Source organism: Tachypleus tridentatus, chromosome 4, assembly GCF_004210375.1.
Source record: "Tachypleus tridentatus isolate NWPU-2018 chromosome 4, ASM421037v1, whole genome shotgun sequence".
Taxonomy (NCBI): Eukaryota; Metazoa; Arthropoda; class Merostomata; order Xiphosura; family Limulidae; genus Tachypleus; species Tachypleus tridentatus.
Genome location: NC_134828.1, coordinates 20871086 through 20894642, shown reverse-complemented (window position 1 = coordinate 20894642; position 23557 = coordinate 20871086). Strand labels below are relative to the sequence as shown.

Here is a 23557-nt window from a genome sequence, read left to right as displayed (position 1 = left end):
TGTTATATATTACTAGTTGCTCGTTCTTTCTAAAGTTAATGAAACACTGGACTCTAAAAGTGGCTCTTAGCTTCACGACACATCAAGTAGGAACTATATAATTTTAAACAGAATCTGTCTCTAAAAAATCTATTGTTTCAAATTCTGTAATTATTATGTTCTGTATTGTAGGTTGTGGCCAGCTCGGATTCTCTACCTGGGCTCCTTGGAGTAATTCTGCGGGTTCTTTTGCATGCCTTAGGATGTAATCAGAGCACCACGGTGCTACAGAATATGTTTGCAACCCAGCGATCTTTGGTTTTCAAGGTATAACGCCTGTTTTACATATATCATTAAATTTCTTGTACTTGTCTAGAATCATTGCACTAGAATAGAAATGTGGATGGTTAGGTCACATTGGATTTTGCCAATTTTTTGTTAGCACTGTTTAAGAAACAAATACAGTTAAGATGCTGATTTGAAATGCTGTAAAAAATGAAACATTTACTGTAAAATTAAATAAAACTGAATGTGTGTTTTGAGTTCACTATATATTACTTCTGAATGGCTTTTATTCTTTTTACTTCATCAGACTGGGATTTAACTGTTTTGTCAACTTTTTTGTCCTTCTCACAACATCAAATGTTACTATTTTTTAATTTATATAATATTTATTGTTTCTGGAAAGGGCAGAGCAATTTGTTGTTAACTCAGAATAATTGGTCTAATATGATAAGGGAGCCTTACAGTTTGACCTGTAATATTTCTGACAGTGCACTTGATGAAAAAGGTTTCCTGTTTTCCAACCAGCAGCATATTTGTTGGTACTAAACCATCTGAAGACTAATCTTTCTAAGATATAGGAATGTCTCAAAACTTTCCTATGAAAGGTCCAGACCTTGCTGCTGAGTCACTACTTATTAGCCATATTAATTAGGATTGCGTAAGAGTTGAAATACACCAAAGTCTTTAAGAATGTTTTGTCTTGTGTGATAAGCACTTGGGTGAGAGCATTTGCTCATTTAATATAACCTAAGTCACAAAACAGTGAGAAGAAAATTATTTTATGTGTTTAAGGGCAGCTAAGTAAAGACATGAGAGAATAAAACTATTGATTCATGGATTTTCATGTGGCTTATAAAACACATTTATTTAGATTATTTATGGGCCTAATTGCTTGTTGGTTCATAGTGTTGTTGGTTATAGGATTCTTAATAACAAAAACACAACTTAGGTAAAACTGTAAAACAAAATACCATCTCAGTTAATTGCATTAATTATTAATTGGATCCCCTGTGTATTTTACACAGAAAGAAACTAATTGTATCCAGTTTGTTTTTTCAGTTCTTTACATTAAGTGGCATAACAGGCAGAAACATAACATTGCTCAGCATAATGCAGTATGTGGAGCCCTCTATAAACTGTTTTATGGTATGAAAAGAAACTGAGAGTTAATATGCTGTATTCTAACGTGACTTTCAATAGTTTCCTGAACTCCTGTTTGAAGAAGAAACAGAGCAGTGTGCAGACTTGTGCTTGAGACTTCTGAAACACTGCAGCTCTTGTATCAGCACCGTCCGTTCTCAAGCATCGGCTTCACTCTACCTTCTGATGAGGCAAAACTTTGAAATTGGAAATGTATGTACAGACCTTCACTAATTAGTTTATTTCTTAGTTTCGATTTACATTATTTAATAAAAGATATAATAGTAACATCCTGGATTCTGTTACATTACAAGTTGATGTATCTCTTGTACCATTTAAATTAGCATTCAGTAAGAAAATAACTGTCTTTAAGCATAAAGAACATTGTACTAGAGTAATGGTGAATTTTGTTTTGTGAAAATAAAACTTACTTCATCCTTTGTGGTGAATAATGTTTTTTGAGGAAACATCCAGTCTGACACATCAGATTTGTTTAAAGTTTTCTTGTTGTTGTTGTTTGTTTTGGTACTAATGTGTAATGTTAAACATACTTTAATCTCTGGGAGTGATTTTTAATATAACTTGTTAATGGCATGGACTGAAAAGTTGTGTACTTTGGGGAAAAGTTTATAAACTTATTAGAGTTTCAGGTTTTATATATATTTATATTATCAAATTGTAGTTGCAATCTATGTATATTTTAGATCCTATCACCAGTTACACTATAGTGAATTTTTATGATTGAGATAACAATACTTTACCTGCAAGAGGTGCATTTAGAAAACTTGGCTTTGTTGTAACTCTATTTATTTATTTACTACAAGTAGACTGTACAAATAAGCTGATCCTGGTGTTAAACTTTACTTTTAGATCATCTGAATATAGAAAGAAGAGTACACAGTATAAAACCATGCTTTGTTTTAATATTAAAGTTTGTTTTTTAATAGATTGTACAGAGAAATAGCTGTTAGTTGAAAATAACGAACTTGTTACCTGTTGGTGTCGAGGAATCTCCATTAGAATCTGTAAAATTGTGTGGTTTGTTATCGTGTTTTGTTTCATGTTTATTAAGTATTTACATGTTTTACAGAACTTTGCTAGAGTGAAAATGCAGGTGACAATGTCATTGAGTTCATTGGTTGGAACCAATCAGAACTTCAATGAGGCATACTAGCGTCGGTCATTAAAAACTATCCTAGTGTATGCAGAAAGTGACTCAGAACTTCAAGAAACTACTTTTCCAGAACAGGTAAGTAAGTTTTAATGTTTTATAGTAAAGAATTTTCCCTATACATCGTACTTAATAATATAACGCTTCTTATTTATAGATATATGGAAAATTGTACATGACTTGATTTTTATTAGGTTATTAATGGATTATGCCAAAATTAATCTTTTTGGTATTAGGTTAATGTGTTGTAGTGTTTTTCTTATAACCACTATACTGTAGTTTAGTTGAACAAATACGTATTTATTCAATGTATAATAAAATTTTCTGTTGTGGTAGGTGCGGGATTTGGTATTTAATCTGCATATGATACTATCAGACACAGTAAAAATGAAAGAGTTCCAGGAAGATCCAGAAATGTTGATGGACCTGATGTATCGGATTGCTAAGGGTTACCAGAACTCTCCTGACCTGCGACTTACTTGGCTAGCAAACATGGCTCAGAAACATACTGAGGTTTGAAATATTTATTAAAACTGCAATTGTTTCTCAGCAACATAAATAAGTGTATAAAACTTAAATATGTTGTTTATGAGAGTTAATATTGATTTAGAGATTATTAAACAAATGTCCGTAGTTGCAGTTACCATAAATATTTGTGATTGTTTGTGCACTGTAATAAAACTAGTAAATATTATAAATGAGTCGCTGCTGTAAGTAGACATATCATATTTTTTAGTGGGATTTTTGTGGATGAAAATAACAGAGATTATAATTTTTAATGAATTTTCTAAACATTTTGCTATGAAAGATATTAAGTGTAAACTCACTAGAATTTTATTGAAATTGGTTTCAAATACGAGTGGTATCAAACACATAAAGTTTGGGTTTGTAAAAACTGATACAACTAATTTAGCCAAAGAATCCATGCCAACAACTTTAAGTCATGATTTTGTTTGTTTAATCAGGAAGTTTTATTTGTCATCTGGAGGTAGTAAGGACAGTAAAAGCTTAATCAGAAAAATCAGATTTTATTTGTCATCTGAAAACTGTAAGGACATTGACAGTTTAATCAAAAAGTTGTTGTTTTATTTGTCATCTATAAACCATGAGGACAATGACTGTTTAATCAGGAAGTTATGGTTTATTTGTATGCTGAAGGTAGTAAGGACAGTGATAGTTTAATCAGTTGAGATTAAAATGTTCTAAATAGACAATAGTTACTTTTAACATCTGTTGAATATTTTAATTGTTAAACAAGGTTTGAAATCCATGTGATGTCAGGATGAGATGAGTGAGATGAAATTTGAGATCTCTTGAGTATTAGTACTCTTTCCTATTGATTATGTTTTAACTAAAGACATCACTGTTTTATTTTAAGTTAGGCCTGTGATTTTGTTTTGGGTTATTGACTGAGAATCAGCTAAGAGTTTAGTATCAAATAAGAAAAACTGAGAGTCTAAAATATATTGACTTTGTATTTCACACTTTATCAGCTTACTCCAAAAAAGACTGTATACCTTTCAGAGATTTAACCATGTAGAAGCTGCACACTGTCTGGTCCACTCAGCAGCTCTAGTGGCTGAATATCTGCACATGCTAGAAGACAAACCATATCTTCCAATAGGGTGTGTAAGTTTTGAGGTTAGTATTGACGGTGTTTGTTCATTTGTGTGAATTTCAACTTTGGTATGTTAATGATATAGGAATAAGTTACTGTTGTAATTGTTAATTTTTGTGATAAAGAACGTGGACTCACAAGATAAGTACATATATGTATATACTAATACATCGTGATGATATTTAGTCAGTGTTTTGTTTTTGGTGAAAGAAAGTCTACTGCAAGTGTTTATACATGTGTTTATATCCAGTGGTATTACCTGTGGACAATGTATTAAAGTGTTTTTAGACAAGGATCTTTTGATGGTGAAGGAAATTAGTAGGAAAAATCTGTCTCAGTAAATTTCTCATTCATCTTATTATATTTTTCAGACAACTGTTATTTTTGTTTGTTTTTATGTAAGTTTCTGAAAGAATCATATGTATGTCTACTTAACCCTATGTGTAAGGAAGGGTCAAAGTTTGAATGTCAGTCTTTTTTATATATAAAGTTGCAATAAAAAATTTAAGTAACTTGTCGTTAATGTATGCAAGTAAACTTAGCATCAAAATGTAGTTTATAATTCAAAGGTTTAATATTTGAATTAATTCACAGTCTTCTATTCTCTATATCACCTGATGTGTGTGCTTCAAATTGCCCATTATTAGATTTTCTTTTTAATTTTCTTTGATCTTCAAAGTGTTCCATCAACCACACACTTATACTACAGATATTGGTAAGTCAGAATTTAAATTTCTAGCTTCTAATCTTCTTCACTGATATATAAGAAAAAATAGGTCAAATCCATGTGCCATGCCCCTCTTATCTCATTCTGTCTTTTACAAAATGTCAGTATTTTTCTTTGACATTTACTGTTAGATTATTTATGACCAAATTTGTTTTTCACAAGGTTTGTTGATAGGCTAGCTTGTGTTGATGCTCATAATTAGGCATTTGGTCTTGACCAAATAGTTCTTCACAAGGTTCATTGATATGCTAGCTTGTGTTGATGCTCATAATTAGGCATTTGGTCTTGACCAAATAGTTCTTCACAAGGTTTGTTGATAGGCTAGCTTGTGTTGATGCTCATAATTAGGCATTTGGTCTTGACCAAATAGTTCTTCACAAGGTTTGTTGATAGGCTAGCTTGTGTTGATGCTCATAATTAGGCATTTGGTCTTGACCAAATAGTTCTTCACAAGGTTTGTTGATAGGCTAGCTTGTGTTGATGCTCATAATTAGGCATTTGGTCTTGACCAAATAGTTCTTCACAAGGTTTGTTGATAGGCTAGCTTGTGTTGATGCTCATAATTAGGCATTTGGTCTTGACCAAATAGTTCTTCACAAGGTTTGTTGATAGGCTAGCTTGTGTTGATGCTCATAATTAGGCATTTGGTCTTGACCAAATAGTTCTTCACAAGGTTTGTTGATAGGCTAGCTTGTGTTGATGCTCATAATTAGGCATTTGGTCTTGACCAAATTGTTCTTCAAAAAGTTCATTGAGAGGCTAATTCATGTTGATGTTCATAATTAGGCAGGTGGCCTAACTAAATTGTTCTTCACAAGGTTCAGTGGGGGACATGATCTTTTTGATGCTGGTAATTTAACACTTGGCTTCTTTCATTTGTGTGCTTTTCTTCTCCCAGCAGGAAAATACTTTTTAAAACATATTTGTAGCTTAATTAAAGGCTGGTTAAAATATAGTTCTTTTAGGATATTTTGTTCTATTTCCTGATGTTTTTTCTGTTCTAAAACTGATATTTGAAAGCTCTGGGAATTTTTATCTGAAGAACCAACTTTGTGAAAATAATCAGGCCAAGCTCAAATATGGTTTGCACTTGCAAACTCCACATGGGCCGTATACTTCACCTGTAATGTTTGTGATCTATGGCTAATTAATTCCTACTGTGTTTACAGGTTTTGGTGGGAGGATTAGAGCTGATGTACATTTTAAATAGAACAATAAAACCTCAGGTTTACAGATATAATAGACATGAAAAGGTTAACAGTTAACTTTAAAGGTAAGGCCCACATGAAACAAGTGATATTATGTATCAAAAAAAAAAAAGCTGTTGTTCCATTTATTTTATATTTTTCAATCTTTTATTTTACTGTACACTGCACACAATTTGGGATTTTACTACAGTTAGTGTTAGAGTAGACAAAATGACAAATAAAATATACAGTTCTACCCAAAAAAATTGACATTCATTTAGGAGGCTCTAGAGGTTATGGAAATGAAACACAAAAACTGGTTAGAGGAAGAAAAGTATTTCAATTCATAAAATGAAAATGACTTTTCACTCAGTCTGAGTCAGACTGACTTAGTAAATTCACAAACAAATCTTTAGTAAAAATTTAGTATATGTGTGTACAATTGAATTGTACAGTTAACAAAATTTTGTGAAATTTTACAAAAATGTGTAGAATTAATTCAAAATTATGATAAATTATAATTTCCTAATATGGCACTGTTCTATTGGACCAATTCCAAGCACATAGGGTTAAAGTGAGAGTTTAAACTGTGTATGTAACATCTGTTTGTTTGTCACAGTCCCTATCATACAACATTCTTGAGGAAAGTGCTGTATCAGATGACATTTTATCCCCCGATGAAGAAGGAATTTGTACTGGAAAGTACTTCACAGAGAACGGTCTTACTGGTTTGTTGGAACAAGCTGCTAGTTCTTTCTCTTTGGTAAGCATCTTAGTAACCTGCATTTTGTTCAAACATATCTTAGATTTAGAAAGGGATTACACATTAATAAATTTAATAAAAACCCTTTGTAATGATGCTTAGACTATAGTCAAGGGATAGTTATTTTTTTCTATTGCTGAAAATGTTTCAATTATATTTTCCTTTTTGAAGAGAGTTATAAAGAAGTAGATATGCATGTTTATTATTGTCAAATTAATTTTTGCAAATGTCAAGTAAAAGTTAATATTTAAACTCATGTTTCATTATGATTCTTTTAAATACCTCATTTTGTAGGCAGGAACGTATGAAGCAATGAATGAAGTCTACAAAATACTGATCCCCATTGCCGAAGCTCATCGTGATTACAAGAAATTGGCTAATATTCACAACAAACTTCATGAGGCTTTCACCAAAATAGATCAACAGGTGTTAACCATGATTATTGAATAAGTTGTTTTTTTTGTGCATCCAAAACTACTACTATTTTAAGAAATTTGTTTGGATAACTATGGGAAAAAATTTATTGTAAAGTATACATTAAAAAAAGTTTAAATTTGTAGTTTGTTGTAATTTTTGTAGGATTAGGAAGCACGTCTTTAGCACCAAATTTAACATTTGTAGTTTTGTTTACTTTTCTCAAGACTGGAAAGCGTGTTTTTGGAACCTACTTTAGAGTGGGGTTCTATGGCTACAAATTTGGAGACTTGGATGAAAAAGAATTCATTTACAAGGAACCAACCCTGACCAAGCTACCAGAGATATCTCATCGCTTAGAGGTAAAAAGACTTTATGAAACTATTATTGAGCAACGTGAGATAGCCAAATTTCTTATAATAAGATGAGATTGTAACTATATAATCATAACAGATTTCTACTTTTAACATGTCCACCAGTGACAGATTTTGGAGTTTGTCAGTTGTTTTTTTCTTTCTTTTTTGCACAATTCTGCATAGCTTTTGCACTATCAAGTAGTTATACAATAATATTTGTCTCTAAATGAAATATATTGTGTATGTTGTTAAAAAGTTTCATTTTGTATTTCAGAATTTTTATTCAGAAAGATTTGGAGCTGAATGTACAGAGGTCATCAAGGACTCCAACACTGTTGACTCATCAAAGCTGAACCAAGAAAAAGTAATGGATGATAAATTGAGTTTTTCCTTTTAAGTTGTATAGGTCTTTGGATATGTGTCTTTAAAGATATCTTTATTTAAAAGTTTACCTTGTTTGGATGCATATACAATGAGTTTAATATGGGAGTATGGGTTAGCCTTATGGTAGATTTGTTTGTTGCTAAGCACAAAGCTACACAACAGGCTATGTGTTATGCCAACCACAATATTGAAATCTGATTTGTAGTGTTAAATGCCTTCAGATTTATTGCTGAGCCAATGTGCGGCTCCTCTGAAAGAACTCCAAGCTTTATAGATGGTGAACATGGTTTAAAAATCTGCAATACCACAAAATATTATTACCTTGGACTTTTAAACTGTAGGTGTGTTATAAGAGTGAGAATCAATCCCTTAGTGTGGGTAGTGGAGTGCTATTGACAAATTTTCATTTGTTGGTCAGTAGTTAAAAAAAGACAAAATGACTGCAGATTGCCTTAGCAGCTTTGCTATACTTACAAAGATGCCAAAACAAAGTTATCCATTTATTAAGGAAAGAGAATAACTTCTTGAAAACTACAAATAAATAATTAATTAGCAAGACATGATGAACTGTCTGATATTTATTATCATTGTACTAACAAAAAAAAAAGTTGAATGATTGTTGTTTCTTCTAAAATATTAGATTATTAATAACCTTCACAATATGTGCCGATGTCTGATTTTTATCCTTTTGATATAGGCTTACATTCAGATAACCTATGTGGAACCTTATTTTGAAATGTATGAAGAAAGAAACAGAGTGACATATTTTGAAAAGAACTATAATATCAGTAAGTTTCCTTTCTGTTTTTCAAATGCCATGCTTTGCAAAATAGTCACAACTTAGTAAGTATTACCAAAAAGGCATTGGTGAACTCAGTTTTCATAGTGAAATACACTACAGTGTTGTATGTTGTATTATTATAATGTTAATATGGTTTTTTAAAAACTCAATTAAGTTTAAAATGCGTATTTGTATATTAGATTGTTGTGTAGAAAGTTTCATAGTGTACTTGTTTTATACATTAACACTGTCACCTTTACGGCACACAACACAAGGTTTTAGATCTCTTACATTCCAATTATTATTAAACTACTTTTCATTTAAGTTATATCAATTATTATAGCATAAAATCTTGGCTAATAATCCACATTTTAACAGTATATAAGTTTTAATTTCTTAATTCTAAAAGACAGTATTTTTAACACTCCTATGAAAAGACGTTTCTAGTCCTGATTTCTCCAAGCCCGTTCCCCTGGCTGTGGTTTCGCTAGATAGTAGATAGGGACAATTGGAATCTCGTTAATCCATTCATTAATGGATTTAAATGGCAATTTCATTTAAATACAAAATTATTAGCCTAATATTAATAACCTTTCAAGTTGCTCTGGGGCCTATTAGGCCCCACTTTTAAAGGAGTGTTAAAAAATCCTGAATTTTCCTTGTGACATGTGACACATTTTTCTTCTCTATTTTATCTACAACCTCTCCAAAATGTAGAAAATTAATTTGTCATTGTTCAGACAAACTATAATTTTTATATCCTTCAATTTTGTTTGGTTACAGAGCTATCAAACAGAATCACACTTACCTCTTTCATTCTCTTTTTCAGGATTTTTTAATAGTTCTCTCTTATGTTTAACTTTTTATCATCTATTACCAATAGAAAGACAAGATTTTCATGTATCAAATGATGTATTGTATAACATTGTGTTCTAAACAGATAATTGCCAATTTTACTCAGGACCAACATGGGAAGGCTAAGAAGTAGCTATGATGAATTTGTAAGTTCTTGTCACTCAGCTAGAAAGCTTAAAAATGTTTTAGAGTTAGGGGAAATTGTCTACTTTTGACTTGCTATTAGTCTGTTTTATTTGGTGCATTATTTAATTAAATAAAAATTTAGTGCATCACTGCCATTAGTATAAAAAAGTAGGGTTGAATGTGATGGACAATTTACAGTAAGAAAACAGAAGATTGAGTAAGTACTTTATTTTTTAATTTTCATGTTTATTCTTTATTAATAATTACAAAAGGAGCTAAAATGTAACAGTAGGGGTCGTTTTAGGTTCTTTAAGGTTATAAAATATATAATAATGCTAATATAATAAAAATATTTCACAAGGCATGCATGCAAGCATGAAGTTTGGAATAGCTTGTGAATGATGTAATTTGATAGTGCATGAGCTGCATATTCCTCAAGTGATTTACAGCTTATAATGGCACAAATGGTAGGTGGACATGGTTCAAAAAGTTATAAAACAATATAATTTAATTATAAATAGAAGTTTACCATACCAAGTTTAAGGTTACTTAGGATAAACAACTGTAGTTTCAAACTACATTTGAAGTTATTCTAGAAAGAAAAAGAGAGTGATTTAGATGCATTTCAATTTATTTTCTTCTGGTGGTTATGAGGTTAGTCAAATTGATCAACCATGTGTGGAGTTAGGATTCAGAAAATAACAGATAAAATATAAAACATTTGAAGTCTATTTAGGTGGTTTTAGAGATTCTACAAATTAAATTAGAGATTTTTAAGACGAAGAAAAGTATTTTTAATCATAACATGAAAATCACTTTGCACATTGACTATTCAAAACAAATACAGTGGAACCTGTCTAAAACAGCCATCTTTGTCACTGAGACAAATTGGCCTGATTAGAGGGGTTCCATTGTACATAATTAGGGATTATGTAAACAAAAAGGGACTGTGATTGAATGACTGCTTTTAAGGGGTGACTGAATCTGAGGGGTGGCCACTTAGAGGGGTTCTACTGTACTCGCATGTTCAAGTACAAATCTTTTTTTAGTTTATTGAAAATACTTCACAAATATGATTTTTGTATGTGAAATAATTATAATGGTTACTGAAAGACTGCTAAATTTCATGAAAATGTACACACTATTAAAAATTATTAGTATAAAATTGTATAAAGACTTTGAAATGAGTACAAAAAGGTCACAAGGTGGGTCAAATTGACCAAATCCCTGTTGAGAGATTTAATGTCATTTCTACTACTTTGTATTTATTTATTTATTTAAAGTTTAGGATTATTTTTTGAACCATTTAATGTACAGTTACGAACAAATTTAACAGAAAAATGTTGAATAGTATTTAGTCAGACAAGAATAACTTGGGTATCTTAATAATGATCTTGACATAGCATTAATTAACAGATTGACTGTTTCACAGACTGTTTTGTGTATGCCACGCCCTTCACTCCGGATGGTAGGGCTCATGGAGATTTGCATGAACAGTTTAAGAGAAGAACCATTCTAACTACAGAAAACAGCTTTCCTTATGTAAAGACAAGGGTTCAGGTTACTAAGAGAAAACAGGTGAGAAGGTTCTTTCAGAATAATAATCAGTTTACATCTATTTCAAGTTAACATGAGTCAACTTCACCTCTTTAAAGAATAAAGAGCCAACTTTTATCTCTTTCAAACCAATAAACAGCAATTTCAGTCTCTTTCAAGCTATCAAGAATCAACTTTGGTGTTTCTCAAGCTAGTAAGAATCAACTTCACTCTCTTTTAAGGTGTGATGAGTCAATTTTAGTTTCTTTAAAATAATAAGTCAACTTCAGTCTCTCTCAAGGTAGTAAGAGTTAAATTTACTCTCTTTCAAAGTAGGGTGTGCCATCTTCAGTTTCTTTCAAGCTGGGTGTGTGAAAACTGTGTCTTTCAAAGTAGAAAAAGTCAATTTTGGTTTTAATTTTAGAAAGTTTCAAATCGTATATATTACTGACTGAATATTTGTTGGAGTATTATTTGGAAAATGTCAATTACTAAAACATTTTATCACCTTTATTGTAATTTAGGAGTACTCTAAACGTGTCTAAAAATTTATAAAATAAAAACTAGTATAATTAGACTGTAGACATTATAAAACATAAATGAGTATACTTGGATTGCATTCACAGAGTATTACAAAACATAAATCAGTATACTTGGATTGCATTCACAGAGCATTACAAAACAAGTATACATAGGTTGTACTTACAGAGCATTATAAAACATAAGCCAGTGTATTTAGGTTGTAGTTACAAAGCATTATAAAACATAAACCAGTGTATTTAGGTTGTAGTTACAAATCATTATAAAACATAAACCAGTGTACCTACAGTCATGTGAAAAAATTAGGACATCCTATGAAAGCCTGTGTATTTTTGTAACATTTTTGGATATATAGATATTTAATCTCAATTTTAACAATACTGAGAGATTATAGGAATATAACTAAACAATTAAAACTGAAGAAAAGACTTTTCAAGATCTTCTGTAAATGTAATTCTACACAACTGCATATTGTAACTGAGGAAAAAGTTAGGACACCCTACCCCCTAATTATTAGTGTTACCCCCTTTGGCTGAAATAACTGCAGTGAGACACTTCTTGTAGTCATCTACCAGTCTCTGACATTGGTCTGAAGAAAGTTTGCCCCCACTCCTCAATGCAGAATTCTGTCAGCTGTGAGATGTTTGAGGTGTTTCTTGCATGTACAACCAGTTTCAAGTCACCCCACAGCATCTCAATGGGATTAAGATCTGGGCTTTGACTTGGTCATTCCAGGACTCTCCATTTCTTAGTTTTCAGCCAGTCCTTGGTGAATTTACTGGTATGTTTTGGGTCATTGTCGTATTGCAGGGTCCAGTTCCGCTTCAGCTTTAATTTTCGTACAGATGGTCTCGCATGATCCTCAAGCACCCTCTGATACACAGTAGAATTCATAGTGGGTTCTGTGATTGTGAGCTGTCCAGGTCCTGCTGCAGCAAAGGAGCCCCAAACCATGACACTTCCACCTCCATGCTTCACAGTTGGTATGAGGTTCTTTTCCTGGAATGCTGTATTTGGTTTACGCCAAATACGTCCTCTATCCTGGTGTCCAAATAATTCAATTTTGGACTCATCCGTCCAAAGAACATTATTCCAGAAGTCCTGGTCTTTGTCTACATTCTCTCTGGCAAACTTCAGTCTGGCCTTGATGTTTCTCTTAGAGAGCAAAGGTTTCCTCCTTGCACACCTCCCATGCAAGTTAAACTTGTGCAGTCTCTTTCTGATTGTAGAGGCATGCACTTTCACATCAACAGTTGCCAGAGTTTGCTGTAGGTCCTGTAATGACATGTTAGGGTGTTTGGAGACCTCTTTTAGCATCTTGCGGTCTGCTCTCGGGGTGAACCTGCTTGGACGACCAGACCTGGGCATGTTGGCAATTATTTTGAAAGCCCTCCACTTGTTGACTATTTTCCGGACAGTGGAATGGCTGATTTCAAAATCTTTTGGGATCTTTTTAAATCCCTTACCAGACTCATAAGCTGCTACAGTTTTTTCTTTCTGAAGGCCTCAGACAGCTCTTTTGCTCTCACCATGGTGCTCACTCTCACTTCAACAGTCAGGGGCGCACCAAACTAAATGTCTGAGGTTTAAATAGGGCACACCTCATTCACAATGCTGAGTAATGATCTTCTAATCACATGCATCTGGTGTGATACACCTGTGTGGGAGTTGAGCCATTTTATATGGGTTAAATGTGGGGGTGTCCTAACTTTTCCCTCAGTTAGAATATGCATTTTTGTTAAATGACATTTCACAGAAAATCTTGAAAAGTCTTTTCTTCAGTTTTAATTGCTTAGTTATATTCCTATAATCTCTCAGTATTGTTAAAATTGCAATTAAATATCTATATATCCAGAAATGTTACAAAAATACAAAGCATTATAAAACATAAACCAGTGTATTTAGGTTGTAGTTACAAATTATTATAAAACATAAACCACTGTATTTAGGTTGTAGTTACAAATCATTATAAAACATAAACCACTGTATTTAGGTTGTAGTTACAGAGCATTATAAAATATAAACCAGTGCATTTAGTTGTAGTTACAAAGCATTATAAAATATAAACCGGTGTATTTAGGTTGTAGTTACAAGGCATTATAAAATATAAACCAGTGTACCTAGATTATAGTTACAAAGCATTCCAAAACATAAACCAGTGTATTTAGGTTGTAGTTACACAGCATTATAAAATTTAAACCAGTGTATTTAGGTTGTAGTTACAAAGCATTATAAAATATAAACTAGTGTATTTAGGTTGTAGTTACAAAGCATTATAAAATATAAACTAGTGTATTTAGGTTGTAGTTACAAAGCATTATAAAATATTAACCAGTGTATTTAGGTTGTAGTTACAAGGCATTATAAAATATAAACCAGTGTACCTAGATTATAGTTACAAAGCATTCTAAAACATAAACCAGTGTATTTAGGTTGTAGTTACACAGCATTATAAAATTTAAACCAGTGTATTTAGGTTGTAGTTACAAAGCATTATAAAATATAAACTAGTGTATTTAGGTTGTAGTTACAAAGCATTATAAAATATAAACTAGTGTATTTAGGTTGTAGTTACAAAGCATTATAAAATATTAACCAGTGTTATTAGGATGTAGTTACAAAGCATTATAAAATATTAACCAGTGTATTTAGGTTGTAGTTAGAAAGCATTATAAAATATTAACCAGTGTATTTAGGTTGTAGTTAGAAAGCATTATAAAATATTAACCAGTGTATTTAGGTTGTAGTTACAAAGCATTATAAAATATAAACTAGTGTATTTAGGTTGTAGTTACAAAGCATTATAAAATATAAACTAGTGTATTTAGGTTGTAGTTACAAAGCATTATAAAATATAAACTAGTGTATTTAGGTTGTAGTTACAAAGCATTTTAAAACATAAACCAGTGTATTTAGGTTGTAGTTACAAAGCATTATAAAATATAAACCAGTGTGTTTATTTTGTAGTTACAGAGCATTATAAAACGTGTACAAGTATACTTAAGTTGTAGTCACAACATGTTGTAAAACATTGGCTGGTATGGTTAAATGTCAGTATAGATTGTCTATATAGGTTGCAGAAAGATGTGTTTGTTTGATGACTGATTTCCCTCCATCTATCCAGCATCTTAAAATTATCATGATTCTTTTGTCTGACCACACCTTTTAGCCCACATGTCACATAAAACACTGTTTAGATGTGATTGTTTTAGTTTATATGTGTAATGTTCGTTAATTATTTCTTTAAAGGTTGTCCTTACACCCATAGAAGTAGCAATAGATGATATTAGGAAGAAGACCAAAGAATTGGCCATTGCAACTTGGCAAGAACCAGCTGACCCAAAGATCTTACAGATGGTTTTACAAGGATGTATTGGAACTACGGTAAACCAGGTAAAAAACAACAACAAAAAGAAGTTATTTATGTTTATAATTAACAGACAGAAGTTTGTTATTGTCTGGTGATAAATATTTTGCAAGAGCAAAGACATAATGTTCTATGTTTATCTGAATTGTGTGAGTAATCTGTACCTAAAAGACCATAATGCTCAAAAGGCTTGACACTTGTGTTTAATGATTGAAACGTGTAACACGTGTATGTATAATTAGCAAAGGACTTGAGACAGTTATATGATAATCATAGAACTTGAGAAATTATATGTATGATAATACATAAATGATAAAGGCTAAGGTTAAACTACATCAGTGCCATAAGCAAACTGATGAATGTCAGTGTAAGTGATATTTGAAATATACAGAAGACATGAACCTGTGGAGAACCATGACTTCCATTGTTCAAACTGGCACCTAGAGAGAGAAAGAGAGATTGTTGTTTAGTATACTGTTGCTACACAACAGATAAATAAACGTATGTAATATCTGTGTTGATGTATTTATTACTGGTTTATTTTTGTTGTTTAGGGTCCAATGGAAGTTGCTGTTGTATTTTTGTCCGATCTTGTCGATGGTGCCAAAACACCGACACCATTACAAAACAAGCTTAGGTTATGTTTCAAGGACTTTTCAAAAAAAAAAGTAAGTGGTGCGTTCTAGGTGTAATGTTGCTTTATCTTCATTTGATCTTCCAGACACAAACAAAATACTGTAATCCAAGAATAATATTTTTCAGCAGTTGTACTGAGCTCATTTCGTGTTATTGGTTCTGATAAATTCTGTTATTCTATCTCAACCACATCACCTATAAAGCTTAAAGTTCACTTTGGTTGCAGATAATTTTGTGTCTGATGATTTGACTTAGCAACTGTTCACATTGTCCAGTCTGAGTGTTAAAGATGGTTGAAACAACTTTGGAAGTTATTCTAATTACCCAATCAGACATCCGAATGAGACAATTTTAAATTGAAGAATACATGCACATTATTTGTTTACCTCTGTCAAATAATAAGATTAACTAATCACTTTGTAGATTGTTTTTTCTCTATATGTTTTCAAGAAATTTCACTATTGGCATATCTCAACAGTAGAATATCAGGTTTCTCTTGTGTTTTTAATTTCTTTGTTAAAGTGAATGAAACTTCCTTTTACTTTTGTGCTTTATTTACCTAACAGCATCAATGATATTTGTTAAAACAGTTTAAGTTTATTGAGAATCTAAAGTAGATTAGAGTTAGATTATGTTAACCTTTCTTTGGTTCAGATGTAGCGATGCCTTAAGAAAAAATAGAAATCTTATTGGCCCTGACCAGCGAGACTACCAAAAAGAACTCGAGCGTAACTATCAACGTTTCACTGACCATCTAGCACCAATGTTAAGAAACAATGGAACGGCTGTACTTAGAGCTGGAAGGTAAAGGTGTGAAATTGTTCATTATAACATGAGTGTAATGTGTAGTGAAAGTTAAATATATTTAAAATCTGAACATGTGGAAGAGCTACATTACTGTTGTTTCCTGTGATTTACGTAGTTGTGAGATTTCCTGTTTATTACTCTTACAGTTACATAGGTTTCAAATCTTCTTGTGAACCTTTAAAATAGCAGTTTTTTTTTATATATTTTTTGTTATTGGCTTTATAATTTCAGTACACATAGTCTTAAGTCCTGATTTATAGTATATAGATCCCTTTTTTCATAATTGTAATACACATATTCTGATTTGTACAGTGTGTGCCATCATTTCTAGTTTTGATACGTATATTCTGATTTGTGTTGCATGTGCCATCATTTCTAGTTTTGATACGTATATTCTGATTTGTGTTGCATGTGCCATCATTTCTAGTTTTAATACACGTATTCTGATTTGCACTGTGTCCCATTATTTCTAGTTTTGATACGCATATTCTGATTTGTGTTGTATGTGCCATCATTTCTAGTTTCAATACACTTGTTCTGTCATCAGTTTCAATACACATTTTATATTACATGCATGTCACCACTTTCATAGTTTCAATATACATATTCTAATTTGTATTGTGTTTGTCATTATTTTTGTAGTTTTAATACACCTGTTCTGATTTATGTTGTGTCATAACTTATAGTTTTAACATACATATTTGATTTATGTTGTGTGACATTATAGTTTTAATACTCATGTTCTGATGTATGTTTTATATATGTCAACAGTTTCGTAGTTTTAAAACACATTTATATTCATGACTTGATTTGGTGTTAGCCACTTGCAAAAAAAAGTCATGAATTATTCATTTCTTGTTAATAAAGTTAACTAAACTGAATTTTAGTGCATTTTAGAAAACATTCTGTGCTTTAGTTTCAGCTGTTTAGTGGCAGTTGTATTTCTTTCAGCTGTTGTTAAACTCTGTCATTTGTTTTGATTAGTAGAGATAGTCAGGTAGATCCTCGACAGAAGACAAGCCCCATGGTGTGAGAGAAGATAGAATACTCATCTGTGAAATGCTGCCTACGTTAAAGATCAAATTATTATTTGTTGTTGTGTGGAGAGTATAATTTGTTTGCATTAGCACTTGAACATCTCTTTCAGTTTCTCTATAAATACTGAAACCAGGATGAGAATGGATGGATCATATATATGACTTTCTTTTTAATGTAGTCATCCACAAGAAAACTAGTATTATTTGTTAGTTCTTGAAACAGTTCCCACCAGTTGCTTTATTTTTACATGTAAATGATACTTTGTAATTAAGTTATTAATTGTGATAGTTTTACCCATTATTGTAGTTTCTTACTGGTGTAGAAAGCTCCAACAGATACATACCTAAGTTCTTTTGTGATGGCGTAATGAAAATTAACTGTTGGAAGAATACATACTCTATTTCATGAGGTATGGAAAAGGACCTCACAGAATTCATCCTAAATAGTCAACATGAAACCTTCCTTTAAACTATGATTGTGACAAAATGTAATATGATTCGATGTCTTCCTGTAAAACAACATAGTTTGATTTTTTCATTTAACATTTATTGTATGTTAAGGTTTTGATGGAACAAGAGACACGAACATTTTAACATCTACTCATCTATTCTTTTTCTTTCTCTGCGTGTGTTTATAATGATGTTTGATGTGACTTCCAAGTCTCATGATGTTTACAAAGGTGTTTGGTTTTACAAAACGGTTTGACTTGGTAGCACACCTTGTGTGGCACACAAATTCAAGAAGAATGGTTTTGGTTATTTAATATTACCTTAGAAGAAGGTTTTTAATCATAGATGTTATGATGTATTTAAAAAGTTTTGGTGTTCTGTGTATTTATTGTTTTCGTTTCATTGGTGTTGATGAAAATGCAGTGAGAACTTGTTTGAAGCGTATTCACTAAAATAAAATGTAATTAATGTCCTTTAAAAATAATCATATTGTTACTGATTTCTTTTAACAACAGAAGGTAAAGATATTTAAACTTTCGTGCATCTTGACTGTGAGAAAAGAAGTGTAATCGTCTATTTTGTTATTGTCATCCTTTATATTGATATGTTCGAGAAATTGTTCAGGGCTGGCCTGTAAATAGTTCCAAGTACATGTTTCCCATGGAACAGAGAAACTAGGAAAAGGTGGTTAATTTGATACATTGTGGTCCTGGTATGGAAAACATCGAGAAATTTCACCTCACAGATGAAACCCAGTAATTTCATGTGATATGGTGATACTTCTCAGACACAGATCACAAAATTATTAATTATCATTAACTTGAAACAATTGCTTACAAGTTAATTCTAGGACACGTAGTACATCAGTGTATGTATTGTATTCAGAAACTCTTTTGGTTAGATCAGTCTTTTCATTTATCGTTTGTTGTCTTGGAGTACAAAGATAGTGGTAATAGAGTATGTTCCTGCCTAAACAGAGTATGAAGATTCTGAACAAGGCTTTGTCTCGTATCCCTAAACATTATAAAGGAGCATTTTACTACAGCCCGAGAACCCTTCATAAATATATACTTAGGAATAGACTGTTTCCATTAAATAAATTATTTTGATCATTCAAAGACAGTGCAGTCATAAAACAGCCACATCCCATGTCAGTAGTCTTACAAAAAGAAGTGATACCCTGGCTGTACTATTTCATTAACAAACTTGTTTCGGAGAAAGTTAATAGATGTCTAAACAAAAGCAAGCAGTTTGGTTATTTAGGTGAGTTTTAAACTTCAAAGATAGAACAAATGTACACAATTTTGGTGAGTTTTTCTTTGATACATGTACTTATATTTATTCATTTAGTCATCAGAAGTAGCTGTAAAAATTATATATGATAGTAGTTTGTTCTAATTCTTTATCAGAGAAAATATACATCACTAAGCAATGCCTAGAGCACACAACCTCATGATAAGTAGTACAATATAGGGAATGGGCTGTTGATAGACGATAACTCCGAGAGTCCGTAGAATATCACCAGTACAGTTAAGGAAATCCTGTATAAAGAAAAATATGAGTGGCAAGGCGTAATATTAGTTACTTAAAGATAAGGTTTGGAAAAAAAGTGTAATTACAAAATAGTAAACTATAGAACATTTCATGGGCTGTATTTAATATGCCACACGTTAGGGTTTTAGAGAACGTAGCACAAACTATTATCCATGAATCTTTGTAGAAAGAGCTTAACCTGTGTAGAGTACCTAACTAGATTGTGTTTACTTAATAATCTATAATGTAATGAATACACCCTGTTTACTTTATAATAAATATGTCCTGTTTACTTTATAATAAATATGTCCTGTTTACTTTATAATAAATATGTCCTGTTTACTTTATAATGAATACGTCCTGTTTACTTTATAATGAATACACCCTGTTTACTTTATAATAAATATGTCCTGTTTACTTTATAATAAATATGTCCTGTTTACTTTATAATAAATATGTCCTGTTTACTTTATAATGAATACGTCCTGTTTACTTTATAATGAATATGTCCTGTTTACTTTATAATGAATATGTCCTGTTTACTTTATAATGAATATGTCCTGTTTCTTTATAATGAATATGTCCTGTTTACTTTATAATGAATATGTCCTGTTTACTTTATAATGAATACACCCTGTTTACTTTATAATGAATACGTCCTGTTTACTTTATAATGAATACGTCCTGTTTACTTTATAATGAATACGTCCTGTTTACTTTATAATGAATACGTCCTGTTTACTTTATAATGAATACGTCCTGTTTACTTTATAATGAATACGTCCTGTTTACTTTATAATGAATACGTTCTGTTTACTTTATAATGAATACGTCCTGTTTACTTTATAATGAATACGTCCTGTTTACTTTATAATGAATACGTCCTGTTTACTTTATAATCTACGTTTTAATGTTTACTTTATAATCTACGTTTTAATGTTTACTTAATAAGCTGTGTTTTTAACAAATATGTAACGTTTACTTAATCTGCATTTTAATGAATACATTCTACTTACTTAATGTACATTAGTAACAAATGTGTCATGTTTATTTAATAATCTATATCTTAATGGATACATTCTGTTTTCATATTAATCTGTAATTAAATGCATCTGATACTTGAGAATATATCAGGAAATGTTACTGTTAAACAAGATGCTAGGAAGAAAGATACAAGACTGGGTGTAAATATGAGTAGGCACAACCTGACAGAACTGGACTGATAGTTTTGGTATTGTTTTGAAGCTATGGGCTTCCAGATCTTGGTATGTTTGTGAGGTGTGGTTATTATGGAGATTTAGGGTGGTTGAGTAGGAGTGAGATGTTAGTCTTTGTCACTGTGTTTAAATATAAGTAACACGAGTGTTTATTGTACAAGTCTTGCTTAGTGGCAGTTAATGTAAAGTATCATCACATAAGAAGAAAATTAAAAACTTGATACTTGAGTGACGGGACACTATACCACTGTCAGTTATGAACACGTCTGTGTACAGTAAGACCTGTACCTGTGTCAGTTACTGTAACCTTTACAAATATGATTGTATGTCATGATGGTGTTAAGTTTCTAATGTAATTATAAATATTTTGAATGTTTTAGCAAGAGGTCTGATTCTGTGTATGAAGTGTCCTAACTCTATGATTAGAATTTGCAACTTAGTTATTTGGTGATCTTGTGAACAGATAAAACATTCATGAACTTAATAATAAGTGTGATATTAAGATTGATTGATAAATGTATAGTCAGTACTTTTGAGATAGATGAATTTGATAAGCACATGCAAAAATAATACAATGTCCTCTGTGTCAGTGAATAATTTTATTAACATGTGTAGTTGTTTTATGAAATATTGAAAATATGAGTTTACCTCAATGTGAGGTCAGCAAATGTGAGTTATGTGCATGTGTAAACACATCAGTAAATATTGCTTTCATGAATGTTTGCCATATGAGGAATGTGCTTGCTGAAGAATATTCCATTTTACTACAGTTATAAACATTCCTTCCACTTATATAAAGTTGAAATGTAATAGTCACATTGTTAAAAGCTGTAGGGTTGTTTACTTTCTAATATTTTGTGACTTAAAATTAGAAAGTGTAGTTAGTATTTAATATGATAAACAAATGGATAAACGGCCCTTGTTCTCTATACTCAAAGTATGAATAATTCAAGAATGTCACAATTGATCATATTGTAACTTTGCAAAGTGGTATTTCAACAAACTGTGGCTCTTTACATAAAACTTTTGTATTTGTAAAACAATAGAGAAACAATGTTTAAAATTTTGTACATTATTGTAGGTAATGATATATTACAAGAATAAAACATGTGGTCAAGGAATAACATATTTTGATAAGGGAATGGTGTGGTTAAAGTCAAAGAACTTCATTCTATATAAGGTGTGGGAACCATGTAGATTAATGCATTTTGTCAAGTTCCTATAGTTTACCTTCAAGATAACTTGCAGATGTAGATTGTATTAGCCAATAAAAAAGCATGCCTTTTGTGATAATGTGCCATCTTAGTATTAGTAAAACCTATTACATATCTCTAAAATATTGAAGAATTACTACTACCCTGTGTTTCTAAATAATGAAAGAGAAACTAAATTAGAGCATTTTATTACTGCACTTAAACTTGACACAGGAAAAAAATTTGGTAAAAAAAAATGTGTAATTTCTAAGTAAGTTTTATTCACTGAAAAAATAACATGGATTGCTGTAGTGAGTCTAAAGTTGGTGTGAGTTTTAATACATGTTGTAACATAATGCCATTTTATCGTGTAGTTTCTGTTTAAAATTAGTGTTATATATTAGGTATTTTTTTCTTATATTCCACCCAAGTTAAAGGTTTTAATATTAGTATTACTTTTATGAAGCTAACCGGTTAGAACTCAAAACTCACCTTGCATATCTCTATCAGTTAGAACTCAAAACTCACCTTGCATATCTCTATCAGTTAGAACTCAAAACTCACCTTGCATATCTCTATCAGTTAGAACTCAAAACTCACCTTGCATATCTCTATCAGTTAGAACTCAAAACTCACCTTGCATATCTCTATCAGTTAGAACTCAAAACTCACCTTGCATATCTCTATTAGTTAGAACTCAAAACTCACCTTGCATATCTCTATCAGTTAGAACTCAAAACTCACCTTGCATATCTCTATCAGTTAGAACTCAAAACTCACCTTGCATATCTCCATCAGTTAGAACTCAAAACTCACCTTGCATATCTCCATCAGTTAGAACTCAAAACTCACCTTGCATATCTCCATCAGTTAGAACTCAAAACTCACCTTGCATATCTCCATCAGTTAGAACTCAAAACTCACCTTGCATATCTCTATTCCATCTTTGTGATGTGGACGTTGCAAAAACTTATATTTTATATTAATCCCTTTGTTTTTCTTGATTTTTTGTAACCAAGTTGTATGTAGCGTTGTTTAAATAACATTTCTTAAGTTACAACTTTAATTATTTTGTCACTCTAATTAATAACTACGTGTAAGCATCATTTCCTTCTGTAGGAGAAGTTTTACATTTTACAGTTACAAAATAATTTGGTTCGCCTGAATCTGGAAATAGAACTCATTAAAATTTGTAGTGAGTGTAAGAACAGAAATCTGTAATACATTCATTACTTAAGTGTAAGAACACAGAGTGGTAGGTGATACATAACATTTCACCTTCAGTCATCCTATAACACATCTAAGAAATATGTACGACAAAATTCTATGTAAATAAAACTTCGTTTGCGTGTATTGATGTGCCAGCTTTTAATTATTTCGTTAACGTTTTCTACAAATACTGTATGTTTGTTGCTACTCCGTTTTCAATAATAAAAAGACATTTCTAAATGATCA

The 23557-nt window shown here is 31.4% G+C and overlaps 1 protein-coding gene and 1 long non-coding RNA gene across 2 annotated transcripts in view; both read left to right on the top strand.

Moving 5' to 3' along the window:
- LOC143248073 (dedicator of cytokinesis protein 7-like) overlaps positions 1-16525 on the top strand; it is a 19484-nt gene extending 2959 nt beyond the window's left edge. The window contains 14 exon segments of the mRNA XM_076496509.1: positions 172-306; positions 1465-1617; positions 2495-2653; positions 2912-3088; positions 4100-4216; positions 6727-6870; positions 7165-7296; positions 7512-7646; positions 7915-8004; positions 8722-8812; positions 11219-11364; positions 15112-15255; positions 15784-15897; positions 16520-16525. Of these exon segments, the coding sequence (XP_076352624.1) occupies positions 172-306; positions 1465-1617; positions 2495-2653; positions 2912-3088; positions 4100-4216; positions 6727-6870; positions 7165-7296; positions 7512-7646; positions 7915-8004; positions 8722-8812; positions 11219-11364; positions 15112-15255; positions 15784-15897; positions 16520-16525 (1743 nt within the window).
- LOC143248645 (uncharacterized) lies at positions 16526-23557 on the top strand. Its single transcript, XR_013027127.1, has 2 exons — positions 16526-16669; positions 17657-23557. It is a non-coding gene; the product is annotated as an uncharacterized LOC143248645 (long non-coding RNA).